The following is a 27,359-nucleotide window of genomic DNA, read 5'->3' on the forward strand; positions in this document are numbered from 1 at the left end:
GAGCGGTGGTCTATGCACTGTACTGTATGTCTGCTAGGTCTGACCAGGATTACATGTTTTGGCATCAGGTAAGCTATTGGTTTCTTATGTATTTTATAGTGAAAACGCGCATACACTGACATGAGTAACTGCTGGTAATTACTGGCTTCTGGGAACTAGAAGGTTGTGTATTGTGATAGGAGCGTAAAAAAAAAAAAAAAAACGTGTCCTTTTATTAAGTTTATACAATATCTGTCTTTTGTACTGGCAATAGGTATACATTGGTTTGTACTGTATCCAGAAAAACTTCAGCACAGACACAGCTGTAAGGAAACAGCCTTAGACATTGTAGTCTATCCTCTTTATAGTAAGAGTGATGAGGTCATTTCTCCTATGGAATCTGGAGCCGACAGGTTTGTATACAATCCGCATACAGTACCTGAAAATACTCACTGCTTGAAACTTAAAAATCTATATTTTAAATGCCACAAAACTTGTATGAAAAAATACCAAAAACAATGAATAATAAATGGAATACTCACTGGAAATTTACTTTGTCTACTTGAAATCGCGTTTCAAAAATCCCTGATGTCAAAACTCTGCATCGTAATAAATCCTGAAAGATAAAAACACTGATTAGAGACATATATTAAAAACACAGCACAATATATTAGTCCCATATATGTCTACATCCACAGCGCTGTTCAACAGGATGAAGAATGCCAATGTAATCATTCTACAGCCACACACTGCACTAGTGCATTCCCAGGAATGGCTGGAGTCTATGTTATATCAGAGATTATGCTATTAATACACAAAGTACGTGTGTACGTGCTGCCTTGTCTAAGCCACGTGACCAATCCCATCATACAGGACTAATGGATATTATAACTAGCATATAATACTACTCCCAGTTACATAACATGCTGTTTTGTTGTTGTTTAGGGCAAGATCATTTTAGCGAGCCCTCCATTTGTGTGTAACATGAAAAGGATCATTCTTAGTCCTACATGAGAGGGTACCAGGTCAGACTGTAAAGGTTAGTACGTTAAGGGCTCGCACACATATTAGGCACTCTTAGAGCACGGTAAATGTTTTAGTGCGCAAAGTCCAAAATATAATATCAATGAATGGACCCGCACACACATACTGTCTGCACTGTGTCAATGTAGCCTGCAGCATTTACAGGTATTGATGCTTGGTACAGAATACTGTAGGGTCTATGGAAGCCCTCAATATATCCAAGGACTATGCAAGAACACACTTTGGGGGATATCCAATAATCCCCGGTAAAACATTGGGTCCGAAAAACGGGCGTTCTTCTGACTTTTTTCCGATGTTTCACTGATTTTCTTTTACAGGCTATCAAGATTGGTCGCCTGTAAAAAACAAAACAAAAAACTTTCTCCCGAAAAACACACAGATTCAGTGAAACCTATGTGGTTTCGTGTTAAACAGCCCTGTTTTAGGACGAAAACGGGGCTGTTTCCGGGGATTCAGCTTCGCCTGCCGTTGGCAGGTGAAACAAAATCCCAGATAAGCCGCAGCACGCACCGGCTTATCGGGGCTAATTAGACAGCCCCCTGCGGGACAATTAGCCCTGGTAAATTACCAGGGCTAATTGGATATCTCCCTTATAGGCCCTACACACTGGCCAATTTGTTTGAAAGATATGAACGATCTTGTTCATAAATGAACGAGAACTCGTTCATATCTTTCAGTGTGGAGGCTCCAGCGATGAACGATGCGCGGCCCCGCGCTCGTTCATCGCTGGTCCCCCGTCGGCTGTGCATGCAAGCCAATATGGACGATCTCGTCCATATTTGCCTACACTTCAATGGAGCCGCGTGACGGGGGAGTGAAGAAACTTCACTCCCCCCGTCACTGCCCCCCCGCCGCCGGGTTGCTCGTCGGCTGTATCCGCCATCGGGCAGCTCGGCGGCGGATCGGCCAATGTGTAGGGCCCTTTAGTCTTTGTTTGAAAAAAAAAAAAAAAAAAGTAATACCTGTGTGTACAAACCCATGCCCAAATTTACATTCATATTTTGGACTAAAAATAGAATAATGTGGTGTATATAAAGAGCAATACATTACTAGCACAGCTTATTGATTAAATAAGGTGTTCTCTTGTCTTGCCTGGCAACATCAACATTAAGCACATTTTTTATTACGTCCATATGGTTTGCTTGTGGTATACATACTGGGGTAAGTTTGTTCAATGCATGACCTCGTGAACTACCGCTACATGGATTGTCAAGTTCACAAAATTCCCATTTTACGTGTGTACTACAAAACAGCTTACCTGATCTGTTGGTGTGTAGTCATTTTGCCTGACATGGTCGATTTTCTCTAGAAAGCTAAAACAAAACAAATTGTTACCAGTGAATGGAACTCACTAAGACAGATATTTGCTTATTTCAGATATACATAGAAACATTACATGACATCTGTGTGAGATATGATATTCTGTACGCTAAATATAAGATGAAACATTATTAACAAGCAGTTTGATGTGTCATTTTGAAGTCTTAACCACTAGGTGGCAGAAGAGAACTACAATCTCAAGGATATGCACTGCATTTCAGTTGAGGAAAGGAGGGACTCTCTCTCCGGAACAGCAGCTTCTCAGAGCGTCCAGTGTGATTACACAAAACACACTTACCCTCCCCAGTGTTCCATTTTTTCAGCTCAAATCGTTAACTTGTGTAAATGACAAGCATATACTATATAGCTTTAAACTGTCTTACAACCGTTAGCTCCTAAAACAAAGTAACATGCTACTACCAACTGAACACTACTAGAGAATGGGAACATCTGCTGGAAAGGCTGACAGATGTTATTGCAGTTGTATTATTGGCCAGTTATTATATTTACATAATATTGAGCTGAGCAAACTCAGAGCAAAACAACAATCAACAACATTCCAGTATTTCCTCATATCACCTCCAAGTGCCAGGCTCCATCCGGGCCCATCTGTAGAACAGATAAAGTTCTTTTAATGAAGGATTGTTTGCTGTGCCTGTATGTCTTCTGCCCCTATTCCATGGCTATGTGCTGCCTTTCCCCAAACCTTGATTAACAAGCCATGCAGGTCATACTAAAACCATTCGGAACCAAAAGCCAGTTTACTCTTTTACACTAAAATGACTAGCCTGTGAGGTACTCTCTGTATAAGTAGGGTTGACTGTCACTATTTTATACTTCTATCTGCAAATATACGGCAATGATGTAAATACATACATACATTTGCCTTCAACATGAGAAGGGCTTCCGGCCCCCCTCAGGTAATATGACCAATCATTCATAGACTGCAATGGAACGGTGGGAGAAAGCGGGTGGTGCTCACGGAAAACAATACAGCTTTCACCAAAGTGTTAAGTATCCCAGAGTGCCACCATTCTGACATGAAAAATAGGGACATCCAAGTGACTGGAAGATTGCTAAACCCATCAACTCCACTAGTTACTTTCATTGCTCAAATGAGGCAAATAAGTTATGGAAATGTATGTCCACGTATTCTGTAAATATAGCCACACTGAGGGTTGAATTATGTGATTGTATTATGAGGTAGAAATTTCTGTACCTCCCCAGCATGACCAATGTATATTACTATCAAGTTTCTGGTACTGTAGATATTCAAAATGAGGGCAGTATAGTGGGCGAGCCCAGAAGGGCCCGAATAAGTAACAGATCTAAGGGCCTAATACAGATGTAATCACTCTGCTGCAAACTACACTGTCCTGTAATCAGATAGTTGCCGCCCAGGGGGTGTGAAAATTCGCCACATGCAAGTGTGCTATTGCATGTGTATGCTGTGGAAAAATTCCCCCCCCCCCCCCTCCCTCAGTCACACCCGCTCTGAAAACACTCGGGGACGCCTGCGTTTTTACAGACACTCCCTGAAAATGGCCAGTTAACACCCACAAATGTCCTCTCCCACTGTGCGAGCAGCCGTGCGATCAAAATTTTTGCACCATCCTACTGCTGTTTGGCGACGCGCATGCGCAGTAGTTCGAAAATACACAGCAGCGATCAGGTCATGCGAGGAGCTGGCACGATAAGCTGGCTGCACTAGCAATAAGGCAGTATGTTTGTTTTAGGGACACTCCTTCAGGACCACTGATGATTCTGATCATGCCAAAATAATCTGTCACTGTATTTCAATGGCAGCAGGAGAGTATTTACCTTATTGATTTATTGTGCAACAGACGTTCTACCGCTTTGTTCCCCATTCCATTCTTTCACATAACATTATAAAGTAGCATGCCTGTCAGGATTACACCGCAGTGCAGCGCAATATGTACTACTGCAGCCAGCTCTGCTATCGGATCCTTCAGGATAGCCTAGTTCCACATTAACAGTCAGCATGTGCTTCCTTGCTCACTATGCTACAGTACCTATCACCATAATGACAGCCCTGATTGCAGGAGCTGTGCTGTAATGCTTGCTGAATTAGCAGCCATGTTGTTTCTGTGCAATGTAAAATAGCTGTGCATTTGTGGTATTTGTATAAAATTAATAAGTACTGGAAAAAAAAATGTTTGGATTGGCAAAACAACATTAAATATGTATAATGTGCTTTTAAGTGAAGAGTCACAAAGGACATAAAAAAACAAGAATCTATTCCATTTATCCATTGTTGAACAGTGCTACATATGTACTCCAATCTTTTGTATTGCCCTGGTGCATAGCACACATACAGATGTGTCCGCATACGTACATGATTGCTACGCCAAACATCCCCTAGTGGATTGAAATATTTTTTCACAAGCAAATCAGAGAGGAAGTCTTTCTTGATATTTGGGAAAGTTATGCCAGTTATACCCTTCTCTTGGTATGCACAAAGCCTTCATTATGACAACCCATTGCCATGTCTTCCACTAGATCCTGTTGGTCCCCTGGGGGTGAACTATTTCATATTCATGTGAATAGTACAATTAGTGTACTTTATATCCATTATTGTTTTGATATTAGGCATTTGAAAAATGTTTACTTATACAGTGCAATGCTTCTATTTTATTGTTATCTTGTTTTCTCATTATATTTGCGTAGTCAGTGATTGCATCACCAGAATTCATTCAGCTATTTTTTGTTATCAAATGTAAACTGCTTTTACTTTTTACAAAAACACAGCCTGTAAAAGGATTTACCCACACAATACAAACAAAGCGAAATTACCAAAACTGGTCATCTCCGGGGTTCCTTCCCTAGCCAACCATACCTGGATGCCTGTGGCACTCCCCTTCTTCCCCAGCCATCAGTAACTGGATGCCTGTGGCACTCCCCTTCTTCCCCAGCTAACCATAACTGGTTGTCTGTGGCACTCCCCTTCTCCCCAGCCAACCATAACTGGTTGTCTGTGACACTCCACTTCTCCCCAGCCAACCGTAACTGGCTGTCTGTGGCACTCCACTTCTCCCCAGCCAACCGTAACTGGCTGTCTGTGGCACTCCCCTTCTCCCCAGCCAACCATAACTGGCTGTCTGTGGCACTCCACTTCTCCCCAGCCAACCATAACTGGCTGTCTGTGGCACTCCACTTCTCCCCAGCCAACCATAACTGGCTGTCTGTGGCACTCCCCTTCTCCCCAGCCAACCATAACTGGCTGTCTGTGACACTCCACTTCTCCCCAGCCAACCATAACTGGTTGTCTGTGGCACTCCCCTTCTCCCCAGCCAACCATAACTGGCTGTCTGTGGCACTCCACTTCTCCCCAGCCAACCATAACTGGTTGTCTGTGGCACTCCACTTACTTCTCCCCAGCCAATAAAACTGGCCAGCATGGGAAAAGTAATTTTTACAAGCAGATATGTTTTTATTCTCCCATTTGTAATACACCAGATCAAGAAAAAAACACATTTTCTCTAACGTCCTAGTGGATGCTGGGGACTCCGTCAGGACCATGGGGAATAGCGGCTCCGCAGGAGACAGGGCACAAAAGCAAGCTTTTAGGATCACATGGTGTGTACTGGCTCCTCCCCCTATGACCCTCCTCCAAGCCTCAGTTAGGTTTTTGTGCCCGGCCGAGAAGGGTGCAATCTAGGTGGCTCTCTTAAAGAGTTGCTTAGAAAAAGTTTTTAGGTTCTTTATTTTCAGTGAGTCCTGCTGGCAACAGGCTCACTGCATCGAGGGACTTAGGGGAGAGATTTTCAACTCACCTGCGTGCAGGATGGATTGGATTCTTAGGCTACTGGACATAGCTCCAGAGGGAGTCGGAACACAGGGCTCGCCCTGGGGTTCGTCCCGGAGCCGCGCCGCCGACCCCCCTTGCAGATGCTGAAGAGGTCCGGAACCAGGCGGCAGAAGACTCTCAGTCTTCATCAGGTAGCGCACAGCACTGCAGCTGTGCGCCATTGTTGTCAGCACACTTCACACAGCGGTCACGGAGGGTGCAGGGCGCTGGGGGGGGGGCGCCCTGGGCAGCAATGTATAATACCTGTATGGCGAAAAATACATCACATATAGCCCTTGAGGCTATATGGATGTATTTAACCCCTGCCAGATATCTAAAACTCCGGAGAAGAAGCCCGTCGAAAAGGGGGCGGGGCCTATTCTCCTCAGCACACAGCGCCATTTTCCCTCACAGAAAGGCTGGTGGGAAGGCTCCCATGATCTCCCCTGCACTGCACTACAGAAACAGGGTTAAAACAGAGAGGGGGGGGCACTGATTTGGCGATATGTATATATATTAAAATGCTATAAAAGGAACACTTATATAAAGGTTGTCCCTGGATAATTATAGCGTTTTGGTGTGTGCTGGCAAACTCTCCCTCTGTCTCCCCAAAGGGCTAGTGGGTCCTGTCCTCTATCAGAACATTCCCTATGTGTGTGCTGTATGTCGGTACGTGTGTGTCGACATGTATGAGGAAAATATTGGTGAGGAGGCGGAGCAAATTGCCTGTAATGGTGATGTCACTCTCTAGGGAGTCGACACCGGAATGGATGGCTTATTTATGGAAATTACGTGACAATGTCAACACGCTGCAAGCCGGTTGACGACATGAGAGGGCCGGCGAACAAATTAGTATCTGTCCAGGCGTCTCAAACACCGTCAGGGGCTGTAAAATGCCCATTTACCTCAGTCGGTCGACACAGACCCAGACACGGACACTGATTTCAGTGTCGACGGTGAAGAAACAAACGTATTTTCTTTTAGGGCCACACGTTAAGGGCAATGAAGGAGGTGTTACATATTTCTGATACTCCAAGTACCACAAAAAAGGGTATTATGTGTGAGGTGAAAAAACTACCTGTAGTTTTTCCTGAATCAGATAAATTAAATGAAGTGTGTGATGATGCGTGGGTTTCCCCCGATAGAAAATTATTGGCAGTATACCCTTTCCCGCCAGAAGTTAAGGCGCGGTGGGAAACACCCCTCAGGGTGGATAAGGCGCTCACACGCTTATCAGAACAAGTGGCGGTACCATCTACGGATAGGGCCGTACTTAAGGAGCCAGCTGATAGGAGGCTGAAAAATATCCTAAAAAGTATACACACACATGCTGGTGTTATACTGCGACCAGCGATCGCCTCAGCCTGGATGTGCAGAGCTGAGGTGGCTTGGTCGGATTCCCTGACTAAAAATATTGATACCTTTGACAGGGACAGTATTTTATTGACTATAGAGCATTTAAAGGATGCATTTCTATATATGCGAGATGCGCAGAGGGATATTTGCACTCTGGCATCAAGAGTAAATGCGATGTCCATATCTGCAAGAAGATGTTTATGGACACGACAGTGGTCAGGTGATGCAGATTCCAAACGGCACAAAGATGTATTGCCGTATAAAGGGGAGGAGTTATTTGGGGTCGGTCCATGGGACCTGGTGGCCAGGGCAACTGCTGGAAAATCCACCGTTTTTTACCCTAAGTCACATCTCTGCAGAAAAAGACACCGTCTTTTCAGCCTCAGTCCTTTCGTCCCTATAAGAGTCATATCTGCCCAGGGATAGAGGAAAGGGAAGAAGACTGCAGCAGGCAGCCCATTCCCAGGAACAGAAGCCCTCCACCGCTTCTACCAAGTTCTCAGCATGACGCTGGGACCGTACAGGACCCCTGGATCCTACAAGTAGTATCCAAGGGGTACAGATTGGAATGTCGAGAGGTTTCCCCCCTCGCAGGTTCCTGTAGTCTGCTGTACCAATGTCTCCCTCCGACAGGGAGGCAGTATTGAAAACAACTCACAAGCTGTATTCCCAGCAGGTGATAATAAAATTACCCCTCCGACAACAAGGAAAGGGGTATTACTCCACACTATATGGTGGTACTGAAGGCTAGGTGAGACCTATTCTAAATCTGAAAAATTTGAACACTTGCAAGGGTTCAAATCCAGATGGAGTCACTCAGAGCAGTGATAGCAAAGAACAAGGGGACTATATGGTGTCCCGGGACATCAGGGATGCTTACCTCCATGTCCCAAAATTTGCCTTTTCTCACCAAGGGTACCTCAGGTTCGTGGTACAGAACTGTCACTATCAGTTTCAAGACGATGCCGTTGGATTGTCCAAGGCACCCCGGGTCCTTACCAAGGTAATGACCGAAAGGAGGATTCGTCTTCAAAGAAAATGGACGACCTCCTGATAAGAACAAGGTCCAGAGAACAGTTGGAGGTCGGAGTAGCACTATCTCAAGTAGTTCTACGACAGCACGGGTGGATTCTAAATATTCCAAAACCGCAGTTGTTCCGACGACACGTCTGCTGGTCCTAGGGATGATTCTGGACACAGTCCAGGAAAAGGTGTTTCTCCCAGAGGAGAAAGCCAGGGAGTTATCCGAGCTAATCGGGATCCTCCTAAAACCAGGAAAAGTGTCAGTGCATCATTGCACAAGAGTCCTGGTAAAAATGGTGGCTTATTACGAAGCGCTTCCATTCGGCAGATTTCACGCAAGAACTCTTCAGTGGGATCTGCTGGACAAATGGTCCGGATCGCATCTTCAGATGCATCAGCGGATAACCCTATATCCAAGGACAAGGGTGTCTCTCCTGTGGTGATTACAGAGTGCTCATCTTATAGAGGGCCGCAGATTCGGCATTCAGGATTGGATGCTGGTGACCACGGAGGCCAGCCTGAGAGGCTGGGGAGCAGTCACACAAGGAGTGTGATCAAGTCTGGAGAATTCTCTCCACATAAATATACTGGAGCTAAGAGCAAATTTATAATGCTCTAAGCTTAGCAAGACCTCTGCTTCAAGGTCAGCCGGTATTGATCCAGTGGGATAACATCACGGCAGTCGCCCACGTAAACAGAAAGGGCGGCACAAGAAGCAGGAGGGCAGTGGCAAAACTGCAAGGATTTTTCGCTAGGCGGAAAATCATGTGATAGCACTGTCAGCAGTGTTCATTCCGGGAGTGGACGACTGGGAAGCAGACTTCCTCAGCAGGCACGACCTCCACCCGGGAGAGTGGGAACTTCATCGGGAAGTTTTCCGCATGATTGTGAACCGTTGGGAAAGACCAAAGGTGGACATGATGGCGTCCCGCCCGAACAAAAAATGGGACAGGTATTGCGCCAGGTCACGAGACCTTCAGGCGATAGCTGTGGACGTCCTGGTAACACCGTGGGTGTAACAGTCGGTGTATGTGTTCCCTCCTCTGCTTCTCATAACCAAGGTATTGAGAATTATAAGACATAGAGGAGTAAGAACTATACTCGTGGCTCCGGATTGGCCAAGAGGGACTTGGTAACCGGAACTTCAAGAGATGCTCACAGAGGACTAATGGCCTCGGGAGCTAAGAAGGGATTTGCTTTCAGCAAGTACCATGTCTGTTCCAAGGGGAACCGTGGCATCGGCCTTTAAGAAAGGACCTGCTCCAGCAGGGACCTTGTCTGTTCCAAGACTTACCGCGACTGCGTTTGACGGCATGGCGGTTTGAACGCCGGATCCTAAGGGAAAAGGCATTCCGGAAGAGGTCATACCTACCCTGGTCAAAGCCAGGAAGGAGGTGACCGCACAACGTTATCACCACATGTGGTAAAAATATGTTGCGTGGGTGAGGCCAGGAAGGCCCCACGAAAAAAAAATTCAACTAGGTCGATTTCTGCACTTCCTGCAAACAGGAGTGTCTATGAGCCTCAAATTGGGGTCCATTAAGGTTCAAGTTTCGGCCCTATAGATTTTCTTCCAGAAAGAATTGGCTTCAGTTCCTGAAGTCCAGACGTTTGTCAAGGGAGTATTGCATATACAGCCCTTGTGTGCCTCCAGTGGCACCGTGGGATCTCAACGTAGTGTTGGGATTCCTCAAATCATATTGGTTTGAACCACTCAAATCTGTGGATTTGAAATATCTCACATGGAAAGTGACCATGCTGTTGGCCCTGGCCTCGGCCAGGCGATTGTCAAAATTGGCGGCTTTGTCTTACAAAAGCCCATATTTGATTTTCCATTCGGACAGGGCAGAACTGCGGACTCGTCCCCAGTTTCTTCCTAAGGTGGTGTCAGCGTTTCACCTGAAACAACCTATTGTGGTGCCTGCGGCTACTAGGGACTTGGAGGACTCCAAGTTGCTAGACGTTGTCAGGGCCCTGAAAATATATATATATATATATATATATATATATATATATATATATATATATATATAATTCCAGGACGGCTGGAGTCAGAAAGTCTGACTTGCTGTTTATATTGTAGGCACCCAAAAAGCTGGGTGCTCCTGCTTCTAAGCAGACTATTGCTCGTTGGATTTGTAGTACAATTCAGCTTGCACATTCTGTGGCAGGCCTGCCACAGCCAAAATCTGTAAATGCCCATTCCACAAGGAAGGTGGGCTCATCTTGGGCGGCTGCCCGAGGGGTCTCGGCTTTACAACTTTGCCGAGCAGCTACTTGGTCAGGGGCAAACACGTTTGCAAAATTCTACAAATTTGATACCCTGGCTGAGGAGGACCTGGAGTTCTCTCATTCGGTGCTGCAGAGTCATCCGCACTCTCCCGCCCGTTTGGGAGCTTTGGTATAATCCCCATGGTCCTGACGGAGTCCCCAGCATCCACTAGGACGTTAGAGAAAATAAGATTTTACTTACCGATAAATCTATTTCTCATAGTCCGTAGTGGATGCTGGGCGCCCATCCCAAGTGCGGATTGTCTGCATTACTTGTACATAGTTATTGTTACAAAAAATCGGGTTATTATTGTTGTGAGCCATCTTTTTTAGAGGCTACTTCATTGTTATCATACTGTTAACTGGGTTCAAATCACAAGTTGTACGGTGTGATTGGTGTGGCTGGTATGAGTCTTACCCGGGATTCAAGATCCTTCCTTATTGTGTACGCTCGTCCGGGCACAGTACCTAACTGAGGCTTGGAGGAGGGTCATAGGGGGAGGAGCCAGTACACACCATGTGATCCTAAAAGCTTGCTTTTGTGCCCTGTCTCCTGCGGAGCCGCTATTCCCCATGGTCCTGACGGAGTCCCCAGCATCCACTACGGACTATGAGAAATAGATTTATCGGTAAGTAAAATCTTATTTTAATCTATAAAATTAGAACAAAAGTACTGGGGAGTCTTATAAAACTGAAATTATTTAAACAGTATTTTCTTTCGACACTTTAAAATCATAGTTTGTGTCTCGATGTAAACTCCTTTGGGGCATATGTATTAATAATCATGGAACTAGCGCGACAACTGAGAAGTTGGTTCCTACTTCTTCCCCCTAAGTCCCACGAAGCAGGGAGACTGTTGCCAGCAGTCCTCCCTGAAAAAAAAAACCTAACATAAAAGTCTTTTCAGAGAAACTCAGTAGAGCTCCTCTGGAGTGCATCCAGTCTGCCTGGGCACATTTTCTAAACTGAGGTCTGGAGGAGGGGCATAGAGGGAGGAGCCAGTTCACACCCTTGAAGTGTCTTAAAGTGCCCATGGCTCCTGCGGAACAGTCTATACCCCATGGTACTGAAGTGGACCCCAGCATCCTCTAGGACGTATGAGAAATCATGGAACTAGCGCGATTATTAACACTCCATTTTGCGTACGTAGGAAACCTGCAGGGGCAGCGGTAGTGATAACTGCTGTCCCTGTGAGTTACTTCCCCAGCATTTATAGGGAAGCGGACGACCGGGGAAGCAGACACTGCACATGCGCACAGTGTCAGTTTCCGGAATCGCAGCGTGCGGCGGACTATGTATTCACAGGCTTATAGCCGGTTACGCCATCTGAAAATGGTGTGAAATAACTTGGCTAAACTCTGAAAGGCTTCCCTTTTCAGGGTCTAGTACATGGTTGTCAGATCTTATCCACCATTATTAATAATGGGGACTGCGATCTGTAGTGCTAATTAGCATTTTGCAGGAGATTTCAGTGAAATTTCCTGAATTATGCTGTTAGTACATAGCCACAAACCATACAATTATGCAGAAACTTCAGTTTCTACATCATTTATAGGGAAAAAAGCTTGACAAATAGCTATGTCTGTGGCTGGTTTTCACAATGACAGGAGCACAGAGTCATGGTCTCGGTTATCTTGGAAACTAAAGGTGGGATGCAGCAAAGCTAAAACTGCGACCAAACCACAGAAAATGCTGTTTTCAGACGTTTGGCCTCTTTTCTCATACGCACCAAGCTCCGGAATGCAATACATTCCGTAGCTTGGACGTTGTGTTTCCTCCTGAGAAGGATCCAATCGTATCCCTCCCAGTATCCCCTGCGGTGCGTGCATCACTCGCACCCCCACACGCAGCGCAGAAACATGGAAGTCCTTCTATCGCAAAGGATAGCTCTTGCTTTCCTTTGCAATTTTATTTAAGCATACGCGATTAATAAACACCATTATGCTTGCAAAATGTGATGCGTCGTGCAGCCCACCCCAGATGAGACTTTTAAGATTGGTTGCGTGGTTGTCTTTTATTTGTGTGACAGCAATGGGTAGAATTATAAGTGTAGGGGGTTTATTCAGGTTTGTTAACGAACCAAAAAAGCAAGCAACTGGGCAAAGCCATGTGCACTGCACGGGGGTAGGGGGGGGGGGGGGAGGTTTGCCCAGTTGCTTGCTTTTTTGGTTTACTAACAAACCTGAATAAGGTTTGGCATAGAAATGAAGGTCTAGGTCCACTTTGAACAAAGTAATAAACATCTACATAAACGTGACATACAATAAAACAGATCTAATTCTCTTCCCCTGAAAATAATTTATTGAAAGTGCAAATAAAGCTCAATGGAGCAGCATTTTAGAAAGGGGGAAAAAATAAAACAAAACACTTTATTATTCACCTGGAAGCAGCAGTGCTAAAGGAGTAAGAGGTTGTGACTATGATATGTTTCATTTGTGTGCAGTGCACTTTCTATAGAGTGTGTGTACCAGAGGTGCGCTGGATGGTCAACCAAGGAGGCACACTACAAAACCCAGGTGTTTCCTAATGCATATAGGGTGCACTTTGTTCATGAGGTCTGCTATGTACAAGCTATGTGAAGCTGTGGCAACAAATGCTGGGCGTTGTAAGCTCAACTAATAGAACCCAACAGTCTTCATAATGTATGTGTGCTTTATGTCTGCATGAATGACAACAAGTTGCACCAGGACATTTCTGAATATTGAGCCGAATTTAGAAATTAAACAGCCTGAAGGTTTTTTTTTTTTTTTTTTACCTGCAAAAATAAATTTACAAACACCCCTAATGTACCCGGTATAATAAAACGTTGAGCCTGCAAGATTTATGTGGGAAACTGAAAAATCTGGATAGAATTCATACACATGTGTCACGGTATCTAAATATTGACACAGAAAAAGTTTAAACAGCATGGAATTGCTGTAACACTGACATAACCGGAGGAAGCGGAAACAATGAGGTTCTTAGGGGGGCTCATTAATTATATAAACTCTGAGAACTGTCTTCGCACTCAGTGATTTACAGCCTTCTTCCTGGCCCCATGTCAGATAATACTGTATACAGTGGCGGTATCTACCTGAGCGGTGTGATGTTCCCCCTGCACAACAATATAAGCATTAATAGCAACATCAAATTCAAAGTCCTCACAAAATATATATATATATATATATATATATATATATATATATATATAAAAAAAAAAAAAAAAAAGAGCTAAGGGCTAAATAATAATTCATTGTGAAAGATCACGTTTCTATAGTATTATTACAGGTGTGTCCACTTACATCTAGCCTCTCTGTACATCAAACAGCCCTACTAGACACGCCATGCTGTGGCGTGACTCAGTACCGTCAAGCGTCTTTACGTGCAACTTTTTGCATTAAAATGCATCTTATTCACTAAACGATGTGGATAGGATGCACAAGCAGCTTACGCTGATTAAAATTATATGTGGCATGCCTATATTGTGTGCGTGACCGTGGTATTTTCATAGAAAACACTAACGTAGCATTTCATGGGTCTGGGACTGAGGGTCGACAGCATAAAGGTCGACACACCTTAGGTCGACGCCAATTGGTCGACACCTTAGGTCGACATGGACACAAGGTCGACAGGAACAAGGTCGACATGAGTTTTTTATGTTTTTTTGGTGTCGTTTTCTTCGTAGAGTGACCGGGAACCCCAATTAGTGCACCGCGTCCCCTCGCTTCGCTCGCCATGCTTCGGGCATGGTGCCTTCGCTCCGCTACCGCTTCGCTCGGCACACTTTACCGTTCCAATCGTAGTCCACGTGGATCGTTAAGTATGAAAAGGTTAAAAAAAAAGAAAAAAAATCGTGAAAAACGCATGTCGACCTTTTGTCCATGTCGACCTTTTGTCCATGTCTATCTAAGGTGTGTCGACCAATTGGCGTCGACCTAAGGTGTGTCGACCTTTGTGCTGTCGACCTGGAGTCCGGATACCGCATTTCATATGCAGATACAGCCGCAGATGCACACAGAATATAGGTTGCATATAATTTTAATCAGCAAAGTCTGCTTGTACGTCCTCTTTGCATAGCAATGCGAATAAGACGCATTTTCGGCAAAAAAAAGAAGAAAAAATACGCCTGCCGCTAATAGAGATGCACAGGACTTTTCAGCTCACTTACGCCAGGCATCTCCCGCTACACGGCGTATTGAGGGTAGATGTATGAGGAAACATCTGTGATTGAAAAAAAACACAACACTGTTCTAGTGTATTCAATTCTGGTTTGCACACAGAAAATACACAATCAATATACAATCGTGTCACAAAATGTAAAACATTGCAAAAAAAAAAGTAAACTGTGTAATATGGCTAAGCAGTTAAGATACTAATATTTTATAGCTATGGATCAGGAAGGATGGTAAATCTGGTTAGACACTGAAAGTATCTGACAGTATATATGTAGGCATGGTCTGACTGCTGTGCCCTGCTGGTGTTGGGTCTTATTGAGCACCCAGTCCGTACTTTGGGCCTAATTCAGCCCTGATCGCAGCAGCAAATTTGTTAGCTAATGGGCAAAACCATGTGCACTGCAGGGGGGCAGATATAACATGTGTGATTTGGGTGGGGTGTGTTCAAACTGAAATCTAAATTACAGTGTAAAAATAAATCAGCCAGTATTTACCCTCTCAGAAACAATATAACCCACCCAAATCTAACTCTCTCTGCACATGTTATATCTGCCCCACCTGCAGTGCTACACCTATTTAGCATGAGACCTGACTTTTGTGTGGAGCTGCCATCACTTGGACTGGGCAAAAAATAAGAATTTACTCACCGGTAATTCTATTTCTCGTAGTCCGTAGTGGATGCTGGGGACTCCGTAAGGACCATGGGGAATAGACGGGCTCCGCAGGAGACTGGGCACTCTAATAGAAAGATTAGGTACTATCTGGTGTGCACTGGCTCCTCCCTCTATGCCCCTCCTCCAGACCTCAGTTAGGGAAACTGTGCCCGGAAGAGCTGACACTACAAGGAAAGGATTTGGAATCCAGTGTAAGACTCATACCAGCCACACCAATCACACCGTATAACTCGTGATACTATACCCAGTGAACAGTATGAACAACAACTGAGCCTCAATCAACAGATGGCTCATAACAATAACCCTTTAGTAAGCAATAACTATATACACGTATTGCAGAAGAAGTCCGCACTTGGGACGGGCGCCCAGCATCCACTACGGACTACGAGAAATAGAATTACCGGTGAGTAAATTCTTATTTTCTCTGACGTCCTAGTGGATGCTGGGGACTCCATAAGGACCATGGGGATTATACCAAAGCTCCCAAACGGGCGGGAGAGTGCGGACGACTCTGCAGCACCGAATGAGCAAACTCAAGGTCCTCCTCAGCCAGGGTATCAAACTTGTAGAACTTAGCAAATGTGTTTGAACCCGACCAAGTAGCAACTCGGCAAAGCTGTAAAGCCGAGACCCCTCGGGCAGCCGCCCAAGAAGAGGCCACCTTCCTTGTGGAATAGGCTTTTACTGATTTTGGATGCGGCAATCCAGCCGCAGAGTGAGCCAGCTGAATCGTGCTACAGATCCAGCGAGCAATAGTCTGCTTCGAAGCAGGAGCGCCAACCTTGTTGGCTGCATACAGAATAAACAGCGAGTCAGACTTTCTGACTCCCGCCGTTCTGGAAACATACATTTTCAAAGCCCGGACTGCGTCCAGCAACTTGGAATCCTCCAAGTCCCTAGTAGCCGCAGGCACCACAATAGGTTAGTTCAAATGAAACGATGATACCACCTTAGGGAGAAATTGGGGACGAGTCCTCAATTCTGCCCTGTCCATATGGAAGATCAGATAGGGGCTTTTACATGACAAAGCCGCCAATTCTGACACACGCCTAGCCGAAGCTAAGGCCAATAGCATGACCACTTTCCACGTGAGATATTTTAGCTCCACGGTCTTAAGTGGCTCAAACCAGTGGGATTTCAGGAAATCCAACACAACGTTAAGATCCCAAGGTGCCACTGGTGGCACAAAAGGAGGCTGAATATGCAGCACTCCCTTTACAAACGTCTGAACCTCAGGCAGTGAAGCCAGTTCTTTTTGAAAGAAAATAGATAGGGCCGAGATCTGAACCTTTATGGACCCTAATTTGAGGCCCATAGTCACACCTGACTGTAGGAAATGCAGAAAACGACCCAACTGGAAGTCCTCTGTAGGGGCCTTCCGGGCCTCACACCAAGCAACATATTTCCGCCATATGCGGTGATAATGCTTTGCTGTCACATCCTTCCTAGCTCTTATCAGCGTAGGAATTACTTCATCCGGTATACCCTTTTCCGCTAGGATCCGGCGTTCAACCGCCATGCCGTCAAACGCAGCCGCGGTAAGTCTTGGAACAGACAGGGCCCCTGCTGCAACAGGTCCCGTCTGAGAGGCAGAGGCCATGGGTCCTCTGTGACCATCTCTTGAAGTTCTCGGTACCAAGTCCTTCTTGGCCAATCCGGAACAATGAGTATTGTTCTCACTACTCTTTTTCTTACTATTCTCAGTACCTTGTGTATGAGAGGAAGAGGAGGAAACACATATACCGACTGGAACACCCACGGAGTTACCAGTGCATCCACAGCTATCGCCTGAGGGTCCCTTGACCTGGCGCAATATTTTTTTAGCTTTTTGTTTAGGCGGGACGCCATCATGTCCACCTGTGGCCGTTCCCACCGATTTGCAATCTGCTCGAAGACTTCTTGATGAAGTCCCCACTCTCCCGGGTGGAGGTCGTGCCTGCTGAGGAAGTCTGCTTCCCAGTTGTCCACTCCCGTAATGAACACTGCTGACAGTGCTTGTACGTGATTCTCCGCCCAACGAAGAATCCTTGTGGCTTCCGCCATCGCCACCCTGCTTCTTGTGCCGCCCTGTCGGTTAACATGGGCGACTGCCGTGATGTTGTCTGACTGAATCAGCACTGGTTGGTCTCGAAGCAGGGGCTCCGCTTGACTCAGGGCGTTGTATATGGCCCTTAATTCCAGTATGTTTATGTGCAGACGAGTCTCCTGACTTGACCACAGCCCCTGGAAGTTTCTTCCCTGAGTGACTGCCCCCCATCCGCGGAGGCTTGCATCCGTGGTCACCAGGACCCAGTCCTGTATGCCGAACCTGCGGCCCTCTAGAAGATGAGCACTCTGCAGCCACCACAGAAGAGACACCCTGGCCCTCGGGGACAGGGCGATCAGCCGATGCATCTGAAGATGCGATCCGGACCACTTGTCCAACAGATCCCACTGAAAGATCCTGGCATGGAACCTGCCAAAAGGAATGGCTTCGTATGACGCTACCATCTTTCCCAGGACTCGCGTGCAGTGATGCACCGACACCTGCTTTGGTTTCAGGAGATCCCTGACCATGGTCACTAACTCCTGAGCCTTCTCCTCCAGGAGAAATACCTTCTTCTGTTCTGTGTCCAGAATCATACCCAGGAAGGGTAGACGCGTCGTAGGAATCCGCTGCGACTTTGGAATATTCAGAATCCAGCCCTGCCGTAGCAACACTTCCTGAGAGTGCGCTACGCTGACCAACAACTGCTCTCTGGACCTCGCCTTTATGAGGAGATCGTCCAAGTACGGGATAACTGTAACTCCTTGCTTCCAGAGAAGTACCATCATCTCCGCCATTACCTTGGTAAAGACTCTCGGTGCCGTGGATAGACCAAACGGCAACGTCTGGAATTGGTAATGACAGTCCTGTACCACAAACCTGAGGTACTCCTGGTGAGGCGGATAAATGGGGACATGCAAGTACGCATCCTTGATGTCCAGAGATACCATAAAATCCCCCTCTTCCAGGCTGGCAATGACCGCTCTGAGCGATTCCATTTTGAACCTGAACTTTTTCATGTAAATGTTCAAGGATTTTAAATTTAGAATGGGTCTTACCGAACCGTCCGGTTTCGGTACCACAAACAGTGTGGAATAGTAACCCCTTCCCTGCTGAAGGGGGGGTACCATTATTATCACTTGCTGGAGGTACAGCTTGTGAATAGCCGTCAGGACTATCTCCCTCCCCGTGGGAGAAGCTGGCAAGGCGGAATTTAGGTAACGGTGAGGGGGCGTCACTTCGAATTCCAGCTTGTATCCCTGAGATACAACTTGTATAGCCCAAGGATCCACTTGTGAGCGAACCCACTGGTTGCAGAAATTTCGGAGACGCGCCCCCACCGCTCCTGGCTCCGCCTGTGGAGCCCCAGCGTCATGCGGTGGACTTAGTGGAAGCAGGGGAGGACTTTTGTTCCTGAGAACTGGCTGTATGGTGCAGCTTCTTTCCTCTACCCCTGCCTCTGGCAAGAAAGGATGCACCTCTGACTCTCTTGCTTTTTTGAGAACGAAAGGACTGCATTTGGTAATACGGTGCTTTCTTAGGCTGTGAGGAAACCTGTGGCAAGAAAGTCGACTTTCCAGCTGTCGCTGTGGATACGAGGTCCGAGAGAACGTCCCCAAACAATTCCTCACCCTTATAAGGCAAAATCTCCATGTGTTTTTTAGAGTCGGAATCCCCCGTCCATTGCCGAGTCCATAAGACCCTCCTGGCAGAAATGGACATTGCATTTATTCGAGAGCCCAGCAGGCAAATGTCCCTCTGGGCATCCCGCATATATAAGACAACGTCTTTAATATGGCTAAGTGTTAGCAATACGGTATCCCTGTCCAAGGTCTCCAACCCCTCTGACAGAGTATCTGTCCATGCTGCAACAGCACTGCACATCCAAGCTGAAGCAATAGCCGGTCTCAGTAGAGTACCAGAGTGTGTATACACAGACTTCAAGATACCTTCCTGCTTCCTATCCGCAGGTTCCTTTAGGGCGGCCGTATCCTGAGACGGCAGGGCCACTCTTTTAGATAAGCGCGTCAGGGCCTTGTCAACCCTAGGGGAGGATTCCCAGCGTAACCTATCCGTTGGCGGGAAAGGGTACGCCATTAGTATTCTCTTGGGAATCACCACTTTCTTATCAGGGGAAGACCACGCTTCTTCACATAACTCATTTAATTCATGTGACGGGGGAAAAGTCACTGGCTGCTTTTTCTCCCCAAACATATTTACCCTCTTGTCAGGGACAGTGTCAGCCTCTGAAATGTGTAATACATTTTTCATTGCAATAATCATGTATCGGATGGCCTTAGTCATTTTGGGCTGTAATAGTGCCTCATCCTCGTCGACGCTGGAGTCGGACTCCGTGACGACATCTGTGTAAACCAACTGAGATAGTGGGCGTTTTTGAGACGCTGACGGCCTCTGAGGCGCCTGGGCAGGCACGGGTTGAGAGCCCGGCTGTTCCCCCGGCAGCAACATAGTCAAATCTCTTATGTAATGAGTTTACATTGTCATTTAAGACCTTCCACATATCCATCCAATCAGGTGTCGGCACCGACAGGGGCGACACCACATTTATCTGCACTTGCTCCGCCTCCACGTAACCCTCCTCATCAAACATGTCGACACAGCCGTACCGACACACAGCACACACACAGGGAATGCTCTGACTGAGGACAGGACCCCACAAGGTCTATGGGGAGACAGAGAAAGAGTATGCCAGCACACACCACAGCGCTATATACACAGGGATACACACTACCAGAAGTGAATTTTTCCCAATAGCTGCTGTATCAATACACCTTTTGCCTAAATTTATGTCCCCCCCCCCCCCCCCCTCTCTTTTTACCCTCTTAGTGCCAGGAGACTGCAGGGGAGAGCCTGGGGAGCGTCCTTCCAGCGGAGCTGTGAAGAGAAATGGCGCTGGTGTGCTGAGGAAGAAGGCCCCGCCCCCTCAGCGGCGGGCTTCTGTCCCGCTGTTTCTGACAAAAAAATGGCGGGGGTTTTACACATATACAGTCACAGACTGTATAATGTGTCTTTTTAATGCCAAAGGTATTCTTATTGCTGCCCAGGGCGCCCCCCCCCCCCTCCCCCAGCGCCCTGCACCCTACAGTGACCGGAGTATGTGGTGTGCAGTGGGAGCAATGGCGCACAGCTGCGGTGCTGTGCGCTACCTTAATGAAGACAGGAGTCTTCAGCCGCCGATTTCATCACCAACTTCTGGCTCTGCGAGGGGGGCGGCGGCGCGGCTCCGGGAACGGACGACTGAGGACCTTTGCCTGTGTTCGAACCCTCTGGAGCTAATGGTGTCCAGTAGCCTAAGAAGCGCAACCTAGCTGTGAACAGGTACGTTTGCTTCTCTCCCCTCGGTCCCACGTAGCAGTGAGTCTGTTGCCAGCAAATCTCACTGAAAATAAAAAACCTAACAATTACTTTCTTTACTAGCAGGCTCAGGAGAGCCCACTAGGTGCATCCAGCTCTGGCCGGGCACAGATTCTAACTGGAGGAGGGGCATAGAGGGAGGAGCCAGTGCACACCAGATAGTACCTAATCTTTCTTTTAGAGTGCCCAGTCTCCTGCGGAGCCCGTCTATTCCCCATGGTCCTTACGGAGTCCCAAGCATCCACTAGGACGTCAGAGAAACATTAGTCTGAGTGACAAGATGTCAGCCTTTCAATGTACGTCCACCCAAAATGTGACTGAAGAGACATCCACGTGAGAGGGGCTTTGACACTCATTTTTTGTAATGCCTAATTCCAACACAAAACTCTTATTAGCACAAGTGTAATGGTATTTCCACTCATATCCATCATATGACATATTGGGCCTAATTCAGATGTACAGTATGTGAATTCGATATTTACATACATCTCCAATGTTTGCAGATCTGTTTCTGCACAGTTGGTGGCAGTGCCGCTAGGCTTCAGCGTGACGGACATGCTGCTGGTGTTTGGAGGAGGCATATCAGCCCCACTTTCTGAGCATGTCAAAGCAGGAGGTTGTGTCCCTGGACAAAACTTTACTTGCCCAGGAAGCTTGAATTTGCTGGTCATCCTGAGTGACCTGGTGCTGCGTCTTCGCATGCAGCGGTGGATCACAAAAGCCTGCAGTGTGCGTCTATAGGCGCCTTCTGCTGCTTTTGCATATATTAGCACAGCTGCTGCATACAAAGAGGCAGCGGCTGTAGGCATAGCATCCATCTCTGAATCAGCCCCATTCTTATTAGACAATTACTAACTGGGTATAATAGAGGACAAATGGCTAAAATAACACATGCAGTTAATACCCCTTTTACACCTAGAACGCGGGTCGCAGCCGGGAGCCTGTGAACAGGAGCTGGGGCGCATTGACCCGGCTTCCGTTTACACAGCACAGCTTGCCAGGTTAAACCCGTGGTCAACCCTGCAAGCTACCCGAGTTAGAATACCGGGTCACTCGAGACGGATTATTCCAATTTGGCCCTTTTACACCAGCCAGCAACACAGGTTATGCGCGTTCATGTGCAATAACACATGTTATATGCTGGTTGGCGTAAAAGGGGTATAATATACTGCCTGTCGGGAACTTGGCGTTCAGGATCCTGACGCCACAATCCCGACAAACGGCTAAATGTGGGCGGTCAGAATCCAGAGTGCAGCCCTGTATTCCCACTCGGGGTTGGGTCCACGACACCACCCGAATGGGGATATAACCTGTGGCGAGCCGGGATGCCGCTGTTGGGATACTGACAGCCGGTATATTGTATGTATTCCTTAAATTCCAGCACTATATAAGGATGTAAAAATATGGCTAAACAATTTATTTAATTCTACGTGTCACACATAAAAGTTTATATGTTAAGGTTACACACTACTGGAGCTAAATATAATGTTTACATTTAGAGGCAGAATCAGTCAGCCGCTGGTGGACTCACCGAGAAACGTGCCCGGAGAGAAGAGACCTGCGATCAAGCCGCGAGCAGCCTGGCGGCAGCTGCTGATTGGCGTCTCTGCTTGCACCCTGCACTGTAGGAGTCTCTCGTATAGTAAACTATCAACGTGTGTATAAAGCAGGCAGACATCTGGGCAACTATGAATAAGGAGTAATACTAAGAGAGTAGACCGCCTAAGCCTGGCAGGAGGGTGCTCACTGTGCTGGTCCATGACAGGAACAGAAGACTCTGACAATTATATTTCATAAACATGTGGTACTGTGCATTTGTCCAAATGTACAGAAGAACAGATAACTAAGAATTATACCCAGAAATAAATGACTGCAAATGTTATTTTACTATCACTGTAACCGTGCCCAGGAAGACATTTATTTGTGAAAGGTGTGACGTTTTGTTAATGGGCTTATCAATAAAATTAAATAATAAAAGCACAGTATAATTGCACAGAAAACCTGTGACCCTTACACCCAGTTAGCAAAACTACATATCTACCTCTCTGCAACCACTGCTTTCACCAATTTGTACATTCACCTCTCCTGAGACTGCTGTATCACACCTTAACCAAACTCCAGAAACAGCACTTGATGAAGTGGCTCCAGCTACCCATCACACTCCACGTAGACTTAGATGTCAACCGTGGCACTCTAAATACACTAGACACCTACAAAAATTCTCACGTAAAGTAGAACGCCAGTGGCGTAAATCTCATAGTTCAAGTAACTTTCTCACATATAAGACCGTGTAACACTCTTATCGTAATGCTCTGGACACTGCCAAACAAACATATTTCCAATCTCTCATCTCTGCTCAAGCCTCTAACCCCAAGCAACTTTTTAATACATTTAAATCACTTCTTGTCCCTCCCTCACCCAACCCACCAGCCACTGTCAGTGCGCAAGATCTTGCCTCCTATTTCAAGGAGAAGATTGATAAGATCCGAAATGAAATGGTATGCTCTTTCACAGCCAGTGACCTGCTCAATTCCCTACCTGAACCCTCTAACACCTTTTCTTCATTTGATCCTACAAATGAAGATGAAGTATCTGCACTCTTTTCATCTGCCTACTCTACTACATCTCCCCATGACTCTATACACTCACAAATTAGTAAAGCTCTGTCTCCTGTGCTCATCCCAACCTTAACTAAAATATGTAATCTCTCTGTCTACTGGTATCTTTCCTCCTCTATACAAGCATGCAGTGATTACTCCCATTCTGAAAAAACAAAACTCTGACCCTAACTCGCTCTCAAACTACCGTCCCATCTCTCAGCTCCCATGCCCATCCAAGCTACTTGAAAGACTTGCCTACACTCGCCTCACACTTTCTTAACTCACACAGCCTACTGGACCCACTTCAGTCAGGATTTCGCGCCCAACACTCCACCGAGACAGCACTGATTAAGGTAGTGAATGATTTGGTCACTGCTAAATCTAAAGGACATTACGCTCTACTTATTCTCCTTGATCTCTCTGCTGCTTTTGACACTGTTGACCACTCTCTTCTCATACAAACACTACAATCTCTAGGTATTCAGGACACAGCCCTTCCTTGGTTCTCATCCTACCTCTCTAATCACCCCTTTAGTGTTCATTTCTCCGATTCCACCTCCTCTTCGCTACCTCTCTCGTTTGGAGTACTGCAAGGCTCAGTCCTAGGTCCTCTGCTTTTCTCTATCTATACCACGTCTCTTGGCAAACTAATCAGCTCTTTTGGATTTCAGTACTATCTGTATGCGGATATTACTCAAATCTACCTATCCTCTCCTGATTTGTCACCATCTGTATTGGGCTATGTCACTGAATGCCTTTCTGCCATTTCATCTTGGATGACATCTCGCCACCTCAAACTTAATATTTCCAAAACAGAATTCATTATATTTCCACCGGCCAATAGTAGTTTCCAACCTGATATCTCTATCACTGTTGAGAACTCTGCAATCATCCCTACCCCAACAAGCTCGCTGCCTAGGTGTCATTCTTGACTCTGAACTGTCCTTTGTTCCCCACATTCAATCTGTCTCAAGATCATGTTACATACATCTAAGAAACATATTCAAAGTATTATCATTATCTCCCGCATTGATTATTGTAATAGTCTCCTGACCAGTCTTCCCAAACATAGGCTCTCACCACTACAATCCATTTTGAATGCAGCTGCGAGGCTAATCTTCCTCGCTAGACGTTCATCGTCTGCAGATCCGCACTGTCAGTCCCTCCACTGGTTACTAGTATTATACCGTAATAAATATAAAATACTTTTACTGACATACAAGGCTATTAACCAAACTGCACCAACACACATCTATCTCTTCACTCATCTCAAAATATCTCCCTACCCGACCTCTCCGCTCTGCACAAGATCTACATCTCTCATCCACACGCATTACTTGTTCACACTCAAAATTACAGGACTTTATCCGGGCTTCACCCACTCTGTGGAATGCCCTCCCACGCACAATAAGACTCGCCTCTAGTCTCCAAACCTTTAAACGTTCCCTGAATACTCAGCTCTTCAGACAAGCCTATCAAATTCCAGACCCACCCACATAACCTTCAGTGCTTCCCTATCTAATTACATCCTCTCTGTACAGTATACATAACATCACATATTTTGTCTTTCTTTACTCTCACACCCTCCAGACACTTGGGCAACATTGCGGGGTGATCATATCATACAACCCATTAAGAACCTAGCAATCTGGTGGACCATTATGTAACAGGTAGCATCTATCTTTGTGTGTCTATGCCTATTTCCCTATATGTAAGCTTGCGAGCAGGGCCTTCCTACCTCTAGGTCTGTCTGTTTTTACCCAGTTTTGTTCTATTACTGTTGTTGTAATTGTAAAGCGCAACAGAATATGCTGCGCTATAGAAGAAACTGCTAATAAATAAATACATACTGTAGGTCCCAAGCCAACCCACAGAAGCATTCACCAACACAGCTTCTGTCGTTGACAATATTGCTGAAGAATTCTAATACAGAATGGCACGGTGTTAGCTTCCATCACATTTGCGGATATGACAGAGCTACAGCTGGAGCACCCAGCACTGGTTGCATCAGCCCTAGTGGTAGTTATCAGAGGGAACAAATAGCGGTTACACAGACAGGAGATCATTCCTGGAATCAGAACCCATAGTCATGCTAGTTTGGCAAAGTAGAATAAGAAAAAAAGAAATGGACTGAATTATCCCTTAACATGTAGCAGAGAGTAGACGCATGGTAAGAGTACATTCAATTAAATACGTGCGGATGATGTCTGGGGACAACACCGTTCTCTGAAAATATGAGAATATGACTTGTGTTGCTTCCACCTCCTGGTCCTGTTCTGTCTGTCTCTGTTGTAATTACTATTTAAGGGGTCTATTTACTAAGCCTTAGATGGAGATAAAGTACCAGCCAACCAGCTCCTAACTGATTTTTTTTCAAACCCAGCCTGTGACATGGTAGTTAGATGCTGATTGGCTGGTACTTTATCTCCATGCACTTTATCTCCAGCTAAGGCTTAGTAAATAGACCCCTTAGTCTGATCTGTCCCCATACATTCCTCCTGAATCAGTTTGACAGGAGCTTCGTGAATCTATTCTGTTAGGGACCCAGCTACGTCCACTACCTACCTCTCAGTGTGGGTCTACCTGCCTCCACTACTCTCAACACATCCTGGCAATGCCCCAATCACACGCAGCTATAATGTGATTGAATCAGTGAACTGCCTCACGCAAGATCACAGACATCTCAATGGCACACAAATATTTCTGAGTACTTAGAAAAACCCCTACGCCCACACACACATAAACCAAATGTTTGAGTGGTCCCGCAGGCCGCAACCAGTGCCCCGCTCCCTCACAGTGGTAAGCCGACTCACAGGCCTGTGGGGAGAACTAATATGATGTTACTCACATAGAATTGCATCATAAGAATAAAAAGTACCCAGCCTTCCATCAACGACCCCCGCAGCATTTTCTTCCCTCAGGCTCCAAAGGTAAGTTTGTGTGTGCGTGTGTTGCCCAGAAACCCCTCTTCCCCACAGTCTGGACAGCGGTCACTAGGGTGGCCAATCCCGGGCCATTTTTTATTCAATTCTGGGAATCGGGATTGAAAAATGATCAATCCCGGGATTCACTTCTTTTTCAATGTGCCCCACCCCCTCTGCCCTGACCAGCCCAGGTAACTCACCCTAATGTGGACGGAAGGGAGGGTGGGCCACTCGCTGTGAGGTCTGGCAGGCGGGCAGTGTAGGGCTGTGGAGAGGTCCGGTGGGCAGGCGGCTGGCTGTGCAGTAGGACCTCTGACTTCACATCACGCTGCGCAGTGTGCACAGCTGGGTTGAGGGTGAATTGGGCGGCATCTGAGCCTCCTGAGGACGCTCAACGCAGCCCGGCATAGAGAAAACTATGGTTGTGGCCAATCCCATAATCCCCAGGATTGGAAGCTCCAATCCCGAGATTGAATCCTGGCTAATTATAGGCTGGGATCCCGCCGATCCTGATCCAGGGATTGGCCACCCTAGTGGTCACTACATTCAGTATGTAATAATTTTAAACTTCCCTTCCCTGCATACATGTAGCCCATCTATGGGGTAAATTTACTAAAATGGGAGTTCTATTTAAAATGGGATGTTGTCCATAGCAACCAATCAGATTGCAGGTATTATCTTCTAGAAGGTGCTAGATAAATGAGAAGTAGAATCTGATTGGTTGCTTCCATCTTTTTAAATTTACCCCTATGCCAATGTTATTAGTTCTCTATGTATTTGTATGGTTTTCACTGCTCCTTGTATT

General features: G+C 46.2%; 1 protein-coding gene across 3 annotated transcripts in view; it reads right to left on the reverse strand.

Moving 5' to 3' along the window:
* GNAL (G protein subunit alpha L) overlaps positions 1–27,359 on the reverse strand; it is a 491,912-nt gene that overhangs the window by 18,568 nt on the left and 445,985 nt on the right. For all 3 annotated transcript variants that reach the window (XM_063923437.1, XM_063923440.1, XM_063923439.1), the window contains exons 6-7: positions 2,282–2,336; positions 522–595 (exon numbers count right to left, since the gene is read on the reverse strand). In XM_063923437.1, the coding sequence (XP_063779507.1) occupies positions 522–595; positions 2,282–2,336 (129 nt within the window). The remainder of the gene's footprint in view (positions 1–521; positions 596–2,281; positions 2,337–27,359) is intronic.

The sequence above is a fragment of the Pseudophryne corroboree genome, chromosome 5, assembly GCF_028390025.1.
Source record: "Pseudophryne corroboree isolate aPseCor3 chromosome 5, aPseCor3.hap2, whole genome shotgun sequence".
Classification (NCBI taxonomy): domain Eukaryota; kingdom Metazoa; phylum Chordata; class Amphibia; order Anura; family Myobatrachidae; genus Pseudophryne; species Pseudophryne corroboree.